Below are 15,053 nucleotides of genomic sequence, written 5' to 3' on the forward strand. Positions count from 1 at the left end.
CAAGCAAATTGTATTATGAATTGAAGTACTTACATCACAGATTTCAACAACTACTCTTTTTAGTCAAGAAAACTGTCTTTTTCTATTATGTCCATATTACAAGAAGGCTATTAATTCTAGAAATCTTGAGAGAGAGTGTATCTTTTAAAAGCACCTATTGGGCATACAGTAACAAATGTTTGATGTCCTAATAACAAACATGCTATTTCTTCGGCACATTGCAAAGCTGGGAAATCCAAAAGGAAAGGTAGTAAAACATCAACTATGAGGTTTAGTTTACCTATGGATATGTGTCTGGAGGTTCCAAAAAAACAATACATGATAACAGGGTAAAACGAAGAGTATAGGCCAAACACTGGAGGCACCGCTGCCAACATCGCAAAGGCTAGACCTGTGGGATTAGGACCAAACAGAAATGGGGAGATCATCAGAAAACAGCGGGCTCTGTGTATTTTTCTCTTGGTTCTTTATCTATGACGAACAAATGAAAACCTTGTTAATTTAAGCTGATGTGTCTTAACATGCCGACACTTCTGTCCCACTTCTACACAGAATCTTGTATTTGCGCTCAGAGAATCCAGGCTGAGATAGTTTTCCTTGTCATTCCCTCTTCACCAGGAGTAGATTTTTTCTGCTTTAATCTTTCCCAAATTAGATATGGGCAGAAAGTCCTACTTGACTGGCACAGCTGTAATCTGCTGTTAATTCCCAAATGCTGGCTGCTTCTCCAGCGGGGTGCTTTGAGGGTTCTCTGGAGACCCCTTTTCAGTGAGGAACCCCCAGTGTAGCACTCCCTGGCAGATGTAACACCCCTCCCCCTGATCTTGGCCCCTTCCAGGTTCCAGGTCTTACACCTCTTCCAGGTTCTTTCTGCTGGCAGCTACTTATGCTGTAGGAAGTCTTCTTGGGCAGGTTACTTTCAAACGAGCCAAGCCTGGTTACCTCCCAAAGCGCCCCGTAATGCTTTACCCCCAGGAAACTTTGCAAGTGCAGGCCACATTCTGCTGTTCTAGGTGGTTCACACCATTCCACCTGTAGATTTACTTTTCCTGCAATAGTGCCCACAAACTTCAAGGGACACACATCCAGTGCTCCAAGTGGTTCTGTTGCAGTCCTTCTTTCCTTCTTCGACTTTAGGTGGAGGGTAAATGAATAAGGCTTTTTCACCTCTCTCTAGAAAATTCTCATTCCTAATCTAATGTCAGTCTCCTTGTCCCTCACATGCCCAGCTTCCTCATTCTCCCCCAAATCAATCCAACAGCCAGTCCTGCTGATTTTACCTATATAATACAGCATGTATGTTTCCAATTCTTTCCATTTTTACAGCTACCATCCTATATCTAGATGGAAGAAGGTCCAAAAAAAGTTGCAGAATGGCATTTCAGTGAAAACACAACTATGCAAAATCCTGGAATTTCTCTGAAGCATTTGTTTACGTGTGCTCACTGCAGCCATTTCCTGAAGCTCTGTCAGTCCAACTTGACTGAATGTCAGTCTGGATCCTATATCCCACTTCAGATGCTGAGTTTACGTTTCCTCCTTCCCCCACACTCACCTCTGCCTTTAAATATGTCCCTTTCTCTGTCCTCTGGTGTTAAAATGGTTATGGAGAATGGTCCTAAACCTGATTTTAAGCTTTGTTTATCAGATTTAATAGATTCAACAACTCAGTTACTTGGCAAATTGAAAATCCAACTAATTGATCACTGGGGAAATTTTTTTTTTTAATTTATCATTTGGTAATTACTTTTCAGGAAACTGGAGAGGGAATAGTTTTTCGGCCAGCTAACCTAGAGGCTCATCAAGCCATTATCACCTTTTGATTACACTGAGTCACTGTTGCCTCTAACTGGTTTCCCTACATTCATTCTGGTGCCAGAACCATCAACCAAGTCCATTCCCCACACAACAGTCCCAGAGATCTCTTAGCAAAAAAATAAATAAATAAAAAAACAAACAACCCAAGGGGAAAGCAAGCTGACAAGCTTTCACTGGACTCAGAATGGACTCCAAAGGGGCCTATCGAGGCTGTGCAGACCCGCTGCCCCCCACCTGGCCAGCCACTGGCCCCTCGCTCCCCACACTCTGGGCACACTGCCTTTCTCAGAATACTTCTAACACCCAATTCTTTTCCTGCTAACTGCTTTCACACATGCTGTTGCTTCTTCTTGAAATGTATCTCTTCTCCCTCTTTATCTGCCTCCTACTCATCCTTCAGGTCTCAGCTCAGTCTCACCTCCCCCCACCCCCGCCCCATGTGGAAGTATGAAGTATTAATTTTAGATGTCAGACAAGAACAGAGCTAAATAATCCAATTTTATTGCAGCACTGTAAAAAACATCCCTTTACCACAGTGTAAGATTTAAATGCATATGCACAAGGGTACATATGGCTGCTGCCCTGCCAAGTACTTCCAGTCCCTACTCAGGTCCTATTGCAATCCTGGTCAATCTCACTTTCTTAATGGGGTTCTATGACTTACCTACTTAAATTAGGTCCCCATATTATTATCATGTCAGAGTGCCCTGTATCTTCTTTCATAGTGTTTACCATCATTTGTACTTAAACATTTATGTGTATTTTTATTTATTTCATGCTTCTCTCCCTAACTGGATAGTTAGTTCTGTGAAGACAGGGAGGGCCAGGTTACACACATGTGAACAGATGAATAAATCAGTGAGCATTTTCTTAAATTCTTGTATCTCTATAAAATCATACAACTGCAGAGGAATTCAGTATATCATAGTACCTTATAATTAGATATGGACTTAGTCAAGAACCTTTTTTTTTTAATGGAGTATAGTTGATTCAAGGACAGACCCTAACGACATGTTCATGGAGTTAGAAATTAACTTAGCCAAGGAAAGGCAATGCTCCACCAGTTCCTAAATGTATTGATCTGTAAACGTATCACCATATTCTGCAACTAAAAGTTCTGGGGCTTTTAAAGGGTGAAATGTTTCTGAAGAATTACTCTAGATAGGAAAAGGTGCTAGAACAATGTGATAAAAATTATAAATTTAAAATCATGATGAAATTAAACAGAAAAAAGTTAACACAATTGTTTGAGATGGTATCAGAGGAAGAAAAAAAAATATTCTACTGACCTTGAGGAAGCTGCAGCACCCCTGTGCTTATGCCTGAGACCAAGTCACCTAACACATATTCCTTGAATTTGTATGCAGGCAACCACTTGGTTATGGGGAGGAACATGTAAATGATATTTCGTATTTTCTTAGGAGTACATCTGGAAGGACAAAGAAATAGATAAACGAGAACCATTTCTGTAGAATTCACATCAAGGCATTTTCCCTTCCTTATATTCTGGAACAAAAAGGAAAAATTCAAACTGGTGATGAGGGTGATTTTTCTACTCTGCAGAAGTCAAAGACAACAGCTGCTTGTTATTTTTTTAGAAAATAGGAACATCTGAATTGGCTCCACTCTAATGCTCCGCAACTGACCATGAAGAATAAGAAAAAGTTAGCTTCAAAATAGTTGAGATATCCCAGAAGCCATTATTTCAATAGGTGAAATCTTGAATGTGATTTCTGTGTTGATGTAAAGTATGGGAAGTGCTTACCGCTTGAGTTAACTTTTGGTTGTGGAACCACTGACCAGCACCTACCCACTTAGTTTTCCCTTTTCTTTTTTATCAAAAACATTTTTATTTTGCATTGGGGTATAACTGATTAACAATGTGGTGACAGTTTCTGGTGAACAGCAAAGAGACTCAGCCATACAACTATATGTAAATTTTCCCTTATAAAATTAAAGGAATTCACACAGGTATTATGAGCTTTATAAACGTGTGTTCAATGCTTTAGGGTTTTTGATTAGGTAAACTCAAAACACCATCTGTCGCTGTAGCTGAGTCTATGTCTGGCTGTCTTGGTTAGGTGGAACACCATGGTAATAAAACCAAGGCATTGTATTTAATCCCTGGATGTTTTAATTAACTTTGATACAGAGACTATATTCTGGGCTTTGGCCAGTCCTCTTACTGGTCAATGCCTATAAGAGTATAGACAGATGAGTTCCATTACCACTGTGACAGTCTCAAGTCCTCTTGGTGACGAGGAAGCAATTTATTCCATTTAAAAGGATAATGCATTATTGTGAAGAGTAAGTCGCTCAGTCTTGTCTGACTCTTTGGGACCCCATGGACTGGAGCCCACCAGGCTCCTCTGACCATGGGATTCTCTAGGCATGAACACTGGAGTGGGTTGCCATGCACTTCTCCAGGGGATCTTCCCTACCCAGGGATTGAACCCGAGTCTATTGCATCTCCTGCACGGGCAGGTGGGTTCTTTACCACTAGTGCCACCTAGGAAGCCTATGCAGGGCATTTTATATAGTGTTTTAGTGATTAAAAGTACTTGGTAATTAGATGTAGAAAGATTTTGGAAGCAAAAATGTAAGGCAACTATGACAAGAGCAATGAATCTGAGTAAAACAAACTAGATTTGATAGCAGTCTCCCTGTTTAGAAAACTGAGATATTAATAATAGCTACATTTATGTACTGCTTTCCATGTGCCTTGCACTGTGCATAAGTTAATAGATTTTAACCCCAGTAACCCAATGATGTAAACAGTATTACTATTCCCATTTTTCAGAGGAGGAAACCAGTGCACAGATGACAGGTGGGTGGGATTCGGATTAAAACTCAGATAGTCTTGACTCCAGTGTATGTATTTCTAACCTCTCTTGATGTCATATCTAGAGCACAGGGTCACTGTGAAGCTTAAATGAACACAGCACAGGAGCTGTGGTCTCAATGGCTCAGGAGGCAGCAATCAGATAGTTTGCACAATGAGGTGTGCAATCAGGCACCAAGGTATTATCAATCCCAGGCCTGCCACATTACTGTATCTGTGTTTTCAAAATGAAGAGACACAAGACACTGAATGTCTTTGATAGCTTCAGGTGGGGACTTCCATTCATAGATTCAAGGTGCTGGCACATAGAGTAGAAGCAGGAAAAAGACTAGAGTGGTTGGAACATTCCTGAAATGGAAGAGGGGGGTATTTTTTTCACTAGGGGGAAGGACCAAGCCATTTTATTGAGGGGCTTTGGAGGAGAGTTGACAGGTTAGGAAGACAATGAGATCCTAGGTCCTTCTCCTGGCTGAGATCTCTCCAGCTTTACAGTCACTGAAAGCAGTGGATATTTTAAAGGTGTGTGGAGAACTGAAAAGTGGATTGTTTATATAAACCTTTATATGACATAAGGCATAGTCGGAATTTCATATGGTGAAATGCATAATAAAGCTTGTGTTCCATCAAGTATCTACCACTGAATGTAGACGTGGACATCTGAATGAACCATGTGGACTTCTCTGCAAATCACGAGTGCTCATCATTTGTTTTTCCCTCCACATCACAGATTCTCTTTGTGCATCTGACCTTGCTTCTCTCGTAACTGAATGACAGAATAAAGGAAACAGGCTGAAAGAACATACGTGAATGCCTGTTTCAGCTTATCCCCGATGGAATCCGAAACCTTGTCCTTCTTGTGCAATCTTTCTTGGAGGACCGGATGACTAAAGATAGGTCTTTCCACATAGTACCGCTGGGTTGCTCCAAGGATTTCATTTTCTTCAGCATGATCCATAGTACTCTGAAATTATTCATCAACAGCAGGAGACAAGCATTTCCTGAGTGTCACTAAGGGAGGAAATAAAAACTCTATTTCAGATGCCAAAATCTTACCGACGATTGTTTCCTACCATCTCTCCCCGGCAGTGTTATTTTAAGTTCTCTAATGACTTTTTCATCGTGAATACCCAGAGCACCAAACCTAGTGATCTGGACAGAGTAGGCACCAATAAATGAAAGGAAAATTAAGGTCAATAAAAAGCACATGACATTCCTTCCCAGGGCAATTAGTGGGTAATGTGTATACTTTAAACAAAGGATTGTATTAAATTCAGTGGACAAATATCGCAGCAATTGGCTCTAAGTCAATATTAAGGAAACAGTGAATTAGGCTGACTCTAACAATTTACATGACAAAGAAACAGAAAAAGGAGTAAGAGCAGTCCTTAAACTCACTCCAAGTTTCTTGAAGGTACATTAGCCTCCTTCCCAATTCTGTACTCACGTATGGTTATTCCTTACACTATTCTGTGGTTCAGAGTTGAGGCTTATATGTGTAAGACTATTAGGATGACTGATATTTCTATACCTACATCTATCTACCTACCTATCTACATAATGAATACTACTCTTATGAGTAAAAGAAATGTTTAAGGAATAAAAACCCAATATGCTTCTTTTGCATAGAGGAATATGTTAACTGCAGCTTTTTGACAGTGAAAAATCAGAAAAAACCTAAATGTCTACATAAATTTTTGTATAGTCATAAATTGAACACTATACAGTAATTTTAATAAATGAACTAAATCTATATATGTCATAATCATAAACCTCAAAAACATAATTTTCAATAAAAGTGTAAGGCACAGATGGGTACTTCAAGAATGCAATTACTTAAAGTTTAAAAAACTTACAAAGCAATGATGTATTTTATGTGCACACATATATGTAGTAAATGTATAAAAGAATGCATGACAATGATAAACACTAAGATTGGGGTGGTGTCACTTCTGGAGAGAAGGGGAACAGACAAGGGGCTTCTACTGACAGTATCTGCAATGTTTAGTTTGTAAAAAAGAACTGGCACAAATAGAGCAAAACGTTAAGATCTGACAAAGTTATGTGGTAAATAAACTGGTGGTTGTGGTTGGTACATGATTCTTTGCAGTTGTAAATTTGAAAGATATGTTTTATAATAAAAAATAAGTACACAACAACTAAAGCCATAGGTCCCAACTGAAGGAAGTTAAGGGCAGAGGAGTTGGGGGTTATGCTTATGCTTATAAGCGACATGCTTATGCCTAGTCACTTCAGTTATGTTTGACTCTTTGTGACCCGAGCCCACCAGGCTCCTCTGTCCATGGGATTTTCCAGGCAAGAATACTGCAGTGGGTTGACACATCCCTCCCCAGGGGTTAGCATGAGTTAATGGTTAGGGGCCAGTGTGGTAACTGCAGGTGGGTGCTGGATTACTGATGCTGATCAACACAATTTGCTCATGATGAAAAGTTCAATATTCATCAAACTGAAATTACACTCAAATTTAAATAATTTTTGTGTGACCAACCAGAAAACATCACACAAAACAAAAGCCTAGGTCCAAGGAGGTTGAACATTTAAAAGTCTAGAATAAAAAGGAATTCTAGCAGCAAATGCAACCAAGTATCAGTACTGATGATATGAAAAGATAAGCCTGAAGAAAGAGGATTCTGCAGCACAATCTGATTAAGACTGTATGTCTTTTGTTTTAGAGTTAGCAAGACTGGCTTCTCATCTAACTTTTTATTTATTACTCCAGGAACTCATCATAATACACAAGAATGGCTGGGCTGAGGTATGTGGGTGGGTTAACAGACAGCAACACTGCCACCCTGCCTCCCTTCTGACCCCAACTCCTCCAGAACACCATGCAATGGCACCATAGAACCATCTGCAATTCAGGCAACCTACCAAGCTGCTTCTAGCCTCTGTGCTTGTGCCCAGAATTCCACTCACTCCAAGGAATGCTGTTTCGTTTCCCTCACTCTCCTTCCATTTTTCCTACATCCTAATCATCTTTCAAAACCCAGGTTTTGTTCTTTGCTTTCTTAAGTCCCTGCTCACCTCTAATCTCCCATGAGGTTAGTCTCTACTCACTGTTTTGTATAATATCCTATCTCTCCCAACTATATAATTATTGGTTTCCTCTTCTAGACTGTAAATCCCTTGAGACAATACCCTGAATTCCCAGGACCCAGCTCAGTCCTTGTCTCACTGATGAACACACAGAGTCTTTGGATTAGTGCATTATGATTATTGATAGTGTATGTCATGCTTCCTTTCTGTACTTCACATTATAGAAGACTAAGATTACTCTGACATTATTATTTAATTATTTTTCTGGAGACCTCTTCCTTGATCGTCTTCTAGCCTGTCATGGAAAGATAACTTCTTCCTTCACATAGCCAAAGAGAAAAAGACCAGGTAGATCTGAGAGAGGTCTCATAATCATTGTAAAACCATTGATTTTACTGTTACTCTTCTTGAATTTGCCCAGTTGTCAATGGGATGAATTGCAATGAATTGGGATGTGTTATCGTAAAGTGCAGTAGTGACCAAACCTGCCCTCTTCACCACAATGTTCTGGACAAGGTTTTAAAGGACTGGTGTCTGGCCTCACTCTGAGCCTCCTGAATTAGGGTCCCATAGGTGGGGTCTGGACAGTGAGCATTTACTTCACATGGGTGCGGGCAGGCATCCCTGTACCTGAGTACAGCAAACTGCTTTGAAGCTTTCAGTGCAACACAATAGGTCATGTTAAAGTGTAGCAGAAGAAATAAAACATTTCTAAAATATTAGACATTCTTATTTTTATTCTCAGAAGTCCTTTGGCTCCCCCCAACAGAAATTCCTCATTTATACCTATTACTATGAAGGTCATTTATCATTCCCTCATTTCTCTTCCTCCTAGAACCTCAAAATTCTTTCTACCTCATTAAGCATGGACAGAGGAGCCTGGCGGGCTACAGTCCATGGGATCGCAAAGAGTCGGACCCAACTGAGCATGTACGCAGGTTCAGGTTTATTAAGCAGGGCAATTATGTGCATGTTTTAAATGTCCCCAGAAAGATTCAAAACATCTTTTGAATCTGGCTTTCAATTCTCCCTAAAACTGGAATCTCCTCAGGTGCTTTTTAAAATTTCAATGCTTGGGCTCTACACCAGACCAATTAGCACAGAGCCTCCCAGCAGAGCCTCTGGGAGGTGGGGCCCAGGCATCTTTTTTAGAGCATTCTAAGATGAATCTAATGAGCAGATAAAGGTAAGAATCACTGGTTTATAACCTAAGAGAGATATGCATATGAAAAAGACATCAGAAAATCACAAAGAAATATTTGAAAACAAACCCAATTATAAGCTTTTAGGAAATTAATAATGAATCAGTGACATGATTAAAGACAGATGAGATTTTTTAAAAGTAAACTTTATAAAATGACACGTGTGCTGTAATTCAACATAACATTATATATATATATGTGTGTGTATATATATATATACACTATGATATAATATACTTACTGAAAAATACATGAAGTAAGTTTTGAAGAGGAATGTGAAATATAAGATGATTTGGCAGTAAACAATGTTTCTTTGCATTTGCCATTTTCATTCTGGGCACTGGTTCTTAGCCCTGGATGCACACTGGAATCATCTGACTCTACTGTCAGCGATTCTGATTTAGTTGGTCTAAGAGACAGGCAAGGATTGAGATTTAAAAGCTCCCCAGGTGATTCTTAATGCACAGTCAAGGTTCAAAACCACTGACTTAGGGGATGGCAATATACACACTCACACTTACCTATCAAACCAAACAAAAAGAAGGAAACTGAATAGGGTATAAATTGTGTGCAATGCATTATATTGCTATCTTTGCTTACGTGTATCTTTGAAATATTTAATAAAAACTTACAAAGGAGAGAATTATCAAGCTTGGGTTTCTACAGAAAAGTCTTATTTCTATTCTATATTCTCACAGCAAAAGGGAATTGTGTGTAGGTGGGCAGTGCAAATGCTACACTTTATGAAAATGCTAAAGAAAACTGAAATCTTAGTTATTACAAACATTCCATTCAAGTTTTAAATTAAGAGCAAATATTAAAAGAATTTAGACCCCAAAACATCAGATGAACTAAAAAAGCCTTAGGGTATGGACTCTCTGCAGAGTTGCCAAGTAAATTATAGGATGTCTAGTTAAAATGTGAATGTCAGATAAGTAACAAATGGTTAGTAAAAGTATGTTCCAAATATTGCATACTTATATTAAAATTTTATTCTTTATCCCAACTTAGTTACAGTTGAGTGTCTCATATTGTCGTTTGCTAAATCTGGTAACAATAATAACTCTCTGTAGGTCAGGAAGAGACACAGAAAAGAGGGGATTCTCAAACTCTTTTGAGGTTTTAGGACCCTGGCCACAATTTTTGTCCTCCTTGAGATATCTATTCAGAAGTTCAAAGATGTCTCAACTGAGAAAGGAAAGGACTCCTGGGAAGAGTAAAGGAGAAGAGGATGTTAAAATGAAAGATTGTCCTTTGGGGGAACTTTGTATGCTCATCACAATAATCATAATCATCACAATCACCACTTTATCAGAAGAAGAGGTTATATATCAGAAGAGAGGCAAAGTAACCAAGGGACCAAGGCAGGAGATCAAATGACCAGATGACTATCTGACAGATAATGAGCTTCCAGTATGTGGACTGCCGTTATAAATCACCAAGTTATAAAACTAAGTACATAAACCCTCATATGAGAAAAGTCACCTTTCAGATGGCCCTAAGGAACAAGTCTTCTGACAGAGTCTCCAACAAAAATACTAATGACAGAAAAGCAAAGTGATCTCAATGTTGAAGCCCTGTTTTTCAAAGCTATGAAAGAAGGGATTTAAAAACAGTTTAGAATACTTTTCAACATTGATTTCTAGATTTGAAAGTAATTTTGTAAACCATCCAGTTTAACTTCCTCACTGTGTAAATGTGAAAATGAACTCATTTATACTCACTTGACTTATCCCAAAATATTCTCAAAATGCAAACCTTGCTTCCTATTCAAAGTAATTTTAAAAAGCACACATATTTATAAATAAAAATGTAGCAGCAACATTTTTCACTTCAAACTAAAAGCAAGAATTAGTTGCTTGCCAATAATGAAGGTTTACTATGGTTTTGTAGAAGATGCTCCAAACCGAAGGTTGGGGTCAGGGTCTGGCCCTAGTTCTGCCTCTCAAGCGTTCTGAGCTGTCCTATGCTGTTATCATAGGGTCAAATAGACCAGTCACAACAAACTTGGAAGCATGTTGAAATGACGAGGAGAGCTTAAAATACCACAGATTTCTCCTTGAAATCACAAGGAGAGCTTAAAATACCTTTAGAGATTCTGATTTAGTAATTCTGGAGTCTGTATTTTTCAGAGCTCACAGAGAAAGATTATAGTCCAGAAAAAAATTTTTCTTTCACTTACGACATTCACAGTCTTCTCTTTAAACGAATTTGAAAAACCTGCTTCCTCTTTTCTATACCTCTAGGACTTTTAGCATAACCAAGATAAACTCCCTGCTTTTCCTTATTAATGATCACGGATTAATTGAAGTGGCCCAACATGTGGAAAGAGCCAAAGGCCCAATAATCCCTGCAGGCTGGTCCTGAATGCAGACTGTAAGCTCTGTGAGGACAGCGTGATTGTTTGAACACCTAACACATAGCAACATGCAGCTTGTGGCCTGAACGCTCTCGGAGTGTTTGTGAGTGGTGGGGACCATGGTTGCTCGAGGATATGGTCTGTGGCTCTTCCTATCCTTTCTCTCTTCTTTGGTAATTATCCACCTCCCATTCAATTCCTAGGGCAAAGGATTCTTAGATTTGCATTCTGAGAGGCAACACCATTTGGTAGGCTTTGGGCTCAGAAGGACTGTGTTGGAGGCTGGAACTGTCATTTCATAGGTGTGTGCATTCTGCAAGCCTTCATTTGCTTATCCATAAGTGGCAGTCAGGAGACAGGCTGTGGATTCTCTCAGACCTAAGTTCCAGTCCTGGTGTTCCCTCTTGCTGGGACATCTAGCAAGTTACCTGACCTCTCTAAATACAGTGACCCTAGTCCTGGCTTATGCTTGCTGTCCCAGAGTAATTATTACTTCCAAAGTGTCCTGAATGGAAAATAAATTATGTTTCCTTCAGATTCTTCAGCTATACCACTCGGATAAAATCATCATAGATCTGTGAAAATAAATGAGAAAAAGTTTTGGGCTTCTCTGGTTGCTCAGTGGTAAAGAATCTGCCTACCAATGCAGACTGATTGATGCAGACCAATGCAGACCAATTCGGACCAGACTAATCCCTGGTCTGGGAGGGTCCCACATGCTGGTGAGCAACTAAGCCTGTGTATCACAACCACTCAGCCTGTGCTCTAAGGGCCCAGGAGCCGCAACTACTGAGCTCACGAAGTTCACGACCTAGAGCTCGTGCACCACAAGAGAACTCATCGCAATGAGAAGCCTGCTCACGGCAAGAGCAGCCCCCACAAGTCACATATGGCAAAAGCCTGCTCAGCAACTAAGACCCAGTAAAGTAAAAAATAATAATAATAAGAAAAAAATTATACATGTAAAAAGGAAATGTCTCTAAAGTACTTCAACTGGGGCCTGGCACACAGTAAGTGCTCAGTAAATGTGACCATTATTATTGCTACTTTGAGCAGTGTACCTAATTTCCTTTAATCTCTGTTGCTCATTTGTAAATGGGGATAATGATTTTCTTCTGTCTGCATTTACGTGGCATTTTGAATCACCAACACATTCACAAGGTTCAAAAATTCATGTGTAAGAAGCATTCAAGTGACGTTGTACTACCGTTTCATAACTGGAAGGCAATCATGGTGTCAGCTTCTTGTGTCTTCTCAGAGATAATTTCTACACAAGCAGATATAAGTACATAGTCTTCTTCCCATAAACAGTAGCATGACTTACACCATTCTGCACCTTGCTTTTTTCACTTACTCTATCTTGGTGACCTTTCCATAACAATACAAAAGAGCTTCCTCATCCTCATGTTTTTTAAAACAGTCGCAGAGCGTGCTGTTACATGGATGTTCCATAATTTGCTTGGCCAGTCCTAGTAGTGCTGCACTGAAGCTTAATATAAGAATTATGAAACACTAACAGTAAGACACTTAATATTTATTATTTATAATTACTATCATCTTTCAAATTTTATTTATTTTTTAATTGAAGGATAATTGATTTACAGAATTTTGCTGTTTTCTGTCAAACATCAACATGAATCAGCCATAGGTATTACACGTCCCCTCCCTCTTGAACCTCCCTCCCATTTCCCTCCCCACTGCACCCCTCTAGGTTGATACAGAGGTCCTGTTTGAGTTCCCTGAATCATATAGCAAATTCCCACTGGCTATCTATTTTATACTATTACCTTTTAACTGAACTTCACTCACATTTACTTCATATGCTTCATTTCTCAAGTCCTTGGGTCTCCATCTATTAATTTGCTCAATGCAAATCTACTTAGTCCCTACTTATAAGTTTGGCTAAAATTTACCAGTTGGCTATGCTTAGAGATTAAAAAGTTCTGGTACATGCCCTCAGGGACCTGTCATCTAGGGTCTCTGCAATCTATATCCTTTAAAGGATTTCTTACAGATGGGTATGGGCATATGACATAATGGAACATATAGGGGAATGTAGGAGGTTTTGGGGATGGGAGTAAGAGATCATTGATGACAAAATATAAATATTTAGGAAATGAGATCGAGGGCCTTTGATATAAAAATCATGCTACTATTTCCTCATTATAAAAGTAATATATAGCACAATATGTAATTTTTCACTTTTCTCATGCATAAATGATATGTTAAATGTATATTAAAAATACAATGTATGTACATATATGTAATGTATATTTACAGAACTGAGATACTGTCTTAATAGTTTTCCATTAAAATATTTTGTACCTAACATTATTTCATAAACATTTTGCCATATCAATAAGCATCAGAAGATATTTTTTAATGATTATATAATATTTTCTAATATATATACCATGATTTAGTTAAGCATCTAGAAGGGAATGGCAACCCACTCCAGTATTCTTGCCTGGAGAATTCCATGGACAGAGGTGCCTGGCAGGTTACAGTCCATGGGGCACAAAGAGTCAGACACGACTAAATGACTAACACTTTCATTTTTCACTTCTTTATCATTAGACTACTTAGGCTACTTCTAATTTTCTGCTATCACAAGTGAGATTTTGTTTTTCAATCTCTGTGAGTTTATGTGTATAATAGTAATGAAACACAGTCCATATTTAAACAATGTTAATGGTAATAAAATATAGTCTATATTTAAACAATGTTAATGCTCTATTTAAGTATTGGACAACTTACAAAGTGGGTACATAAAAACTACAAATTGACTTAACATAATATAAATGAGAGACATTTATGTGAGTTCCTTATATATATACAATAATAGTTAATTATAGTATAATATTAATTGAGACTGAAATTGAAGTTCTCAGCATCTATGTAAGGCAGGAATTATTCATGTTTTTCAGATGAAGTAATAATAGCCTGGATTGGAATTTAGGACTGCTCACTGCAGAAACCATGTTCTTATGCTATGTTGCTTCATTAACTGTGTATCAGACTAATCATATCAAAATATTTATCTACTTCTATCTAAGTTATATTAATTACAGGCATATACTCCCACTTGTGATCTGTTGCTTATGAAGCATGGTGGTCTTAACCAAATTAGAAGCAAGACTAGAGCTCAAGGAAGGCTTCAGAGAGGATACTACCTGGAAGTAGCTCTTGAGGGATGGATTATTGTTGTTCAGTTGCTCAGTCATGTCCAACTTTTTGTGACCCCATGGACTGCAGCACACCAGGCTTCCCTGTCCTTCACCGTCTCCCAGAGCTTGCTCAAATTCATGTCCATTGAGCTGGTGATGCCATCCAACCATTGCATCCTCTGTCGTCCCCTTCTCCTCCAGCCTTCAATCTTTCCCAGCATTAGGGTCTTATCCAGTGAGTCAGCTCTTCACATCAGGTGACCAAAGTATTGGAGCTTCAGCTTCAGCATCAGTCCTTCCAATGAATATTCAGGGTTGATTTTCTTTAGGATTGACTGGTTTGATCTCCTTGCAGTCCAAAGGACTCTCCAGAGTCTTCTCCAACACCATAGTCCAAAAGCATCAATTCTTTGGCACTCAGTCTTCTTTATGGTCTAACTCTCACAACCATATATGACTACTGGAAAAACCGTAGTTTGACTATATGGACCTTTGTTGGCAAAATAATGTCTCTGCTTCTTAACATGCTGTCTAGGTTTGTCATAGCTTTTCTTCCAAGGAGCAAGTGTCTTTTAATTTCATTGCTGAAGTCACTGTCTTCAGTGATTTTG

The 15,053-nt window shown here is 38.8% G+C and overlaps 1 protein-coding gene across 1 annotated transcript in view; it reads right to left on the reverse strand.

The window, feature by feature from the left end:
- Positions 1-15,053, reverse strand: part of SLC26A5 (solute carrier family 26 member 5) — a 65,497-nt gene that overhangs the window by 35,630 nt on the left and 14,814 nt on the right. Inside the window, exons 2-4 of the mRNA XM_043873283.1 lie at positions 5,464-5,668; positions 3,108-3,247; positions 281-391 (exon numbers count right to left, since the gene is read on the reverse strand). Of these exons, the coding sequence (XP_043729218.1) occupies positions 281-391; positions 3,108-3,247; positions 5,464-5,615 (403 nt within the window). The 5' untranslated portion in view covers positions 5,616-5,668. The remainder of the gene's footprint in view (positions 1-280; positions 392-3,107; positions 3,248-5,463; positions 5,669-15,053) is intronic.

The sequence above is a fragment of the Cervus elaphus genome, chromosome 18, assembly GCF_910594005.1.
Source record: "Cervus elaphus chromosome 18, mCerEla1.1, whole genome shotgun sequence".
Lineage (NCBI taxonomy): Eukaryota > Metazoa > Chordata > Mammalia > Artiodactyla > Cervidae > Cervus > Cervus elaphus.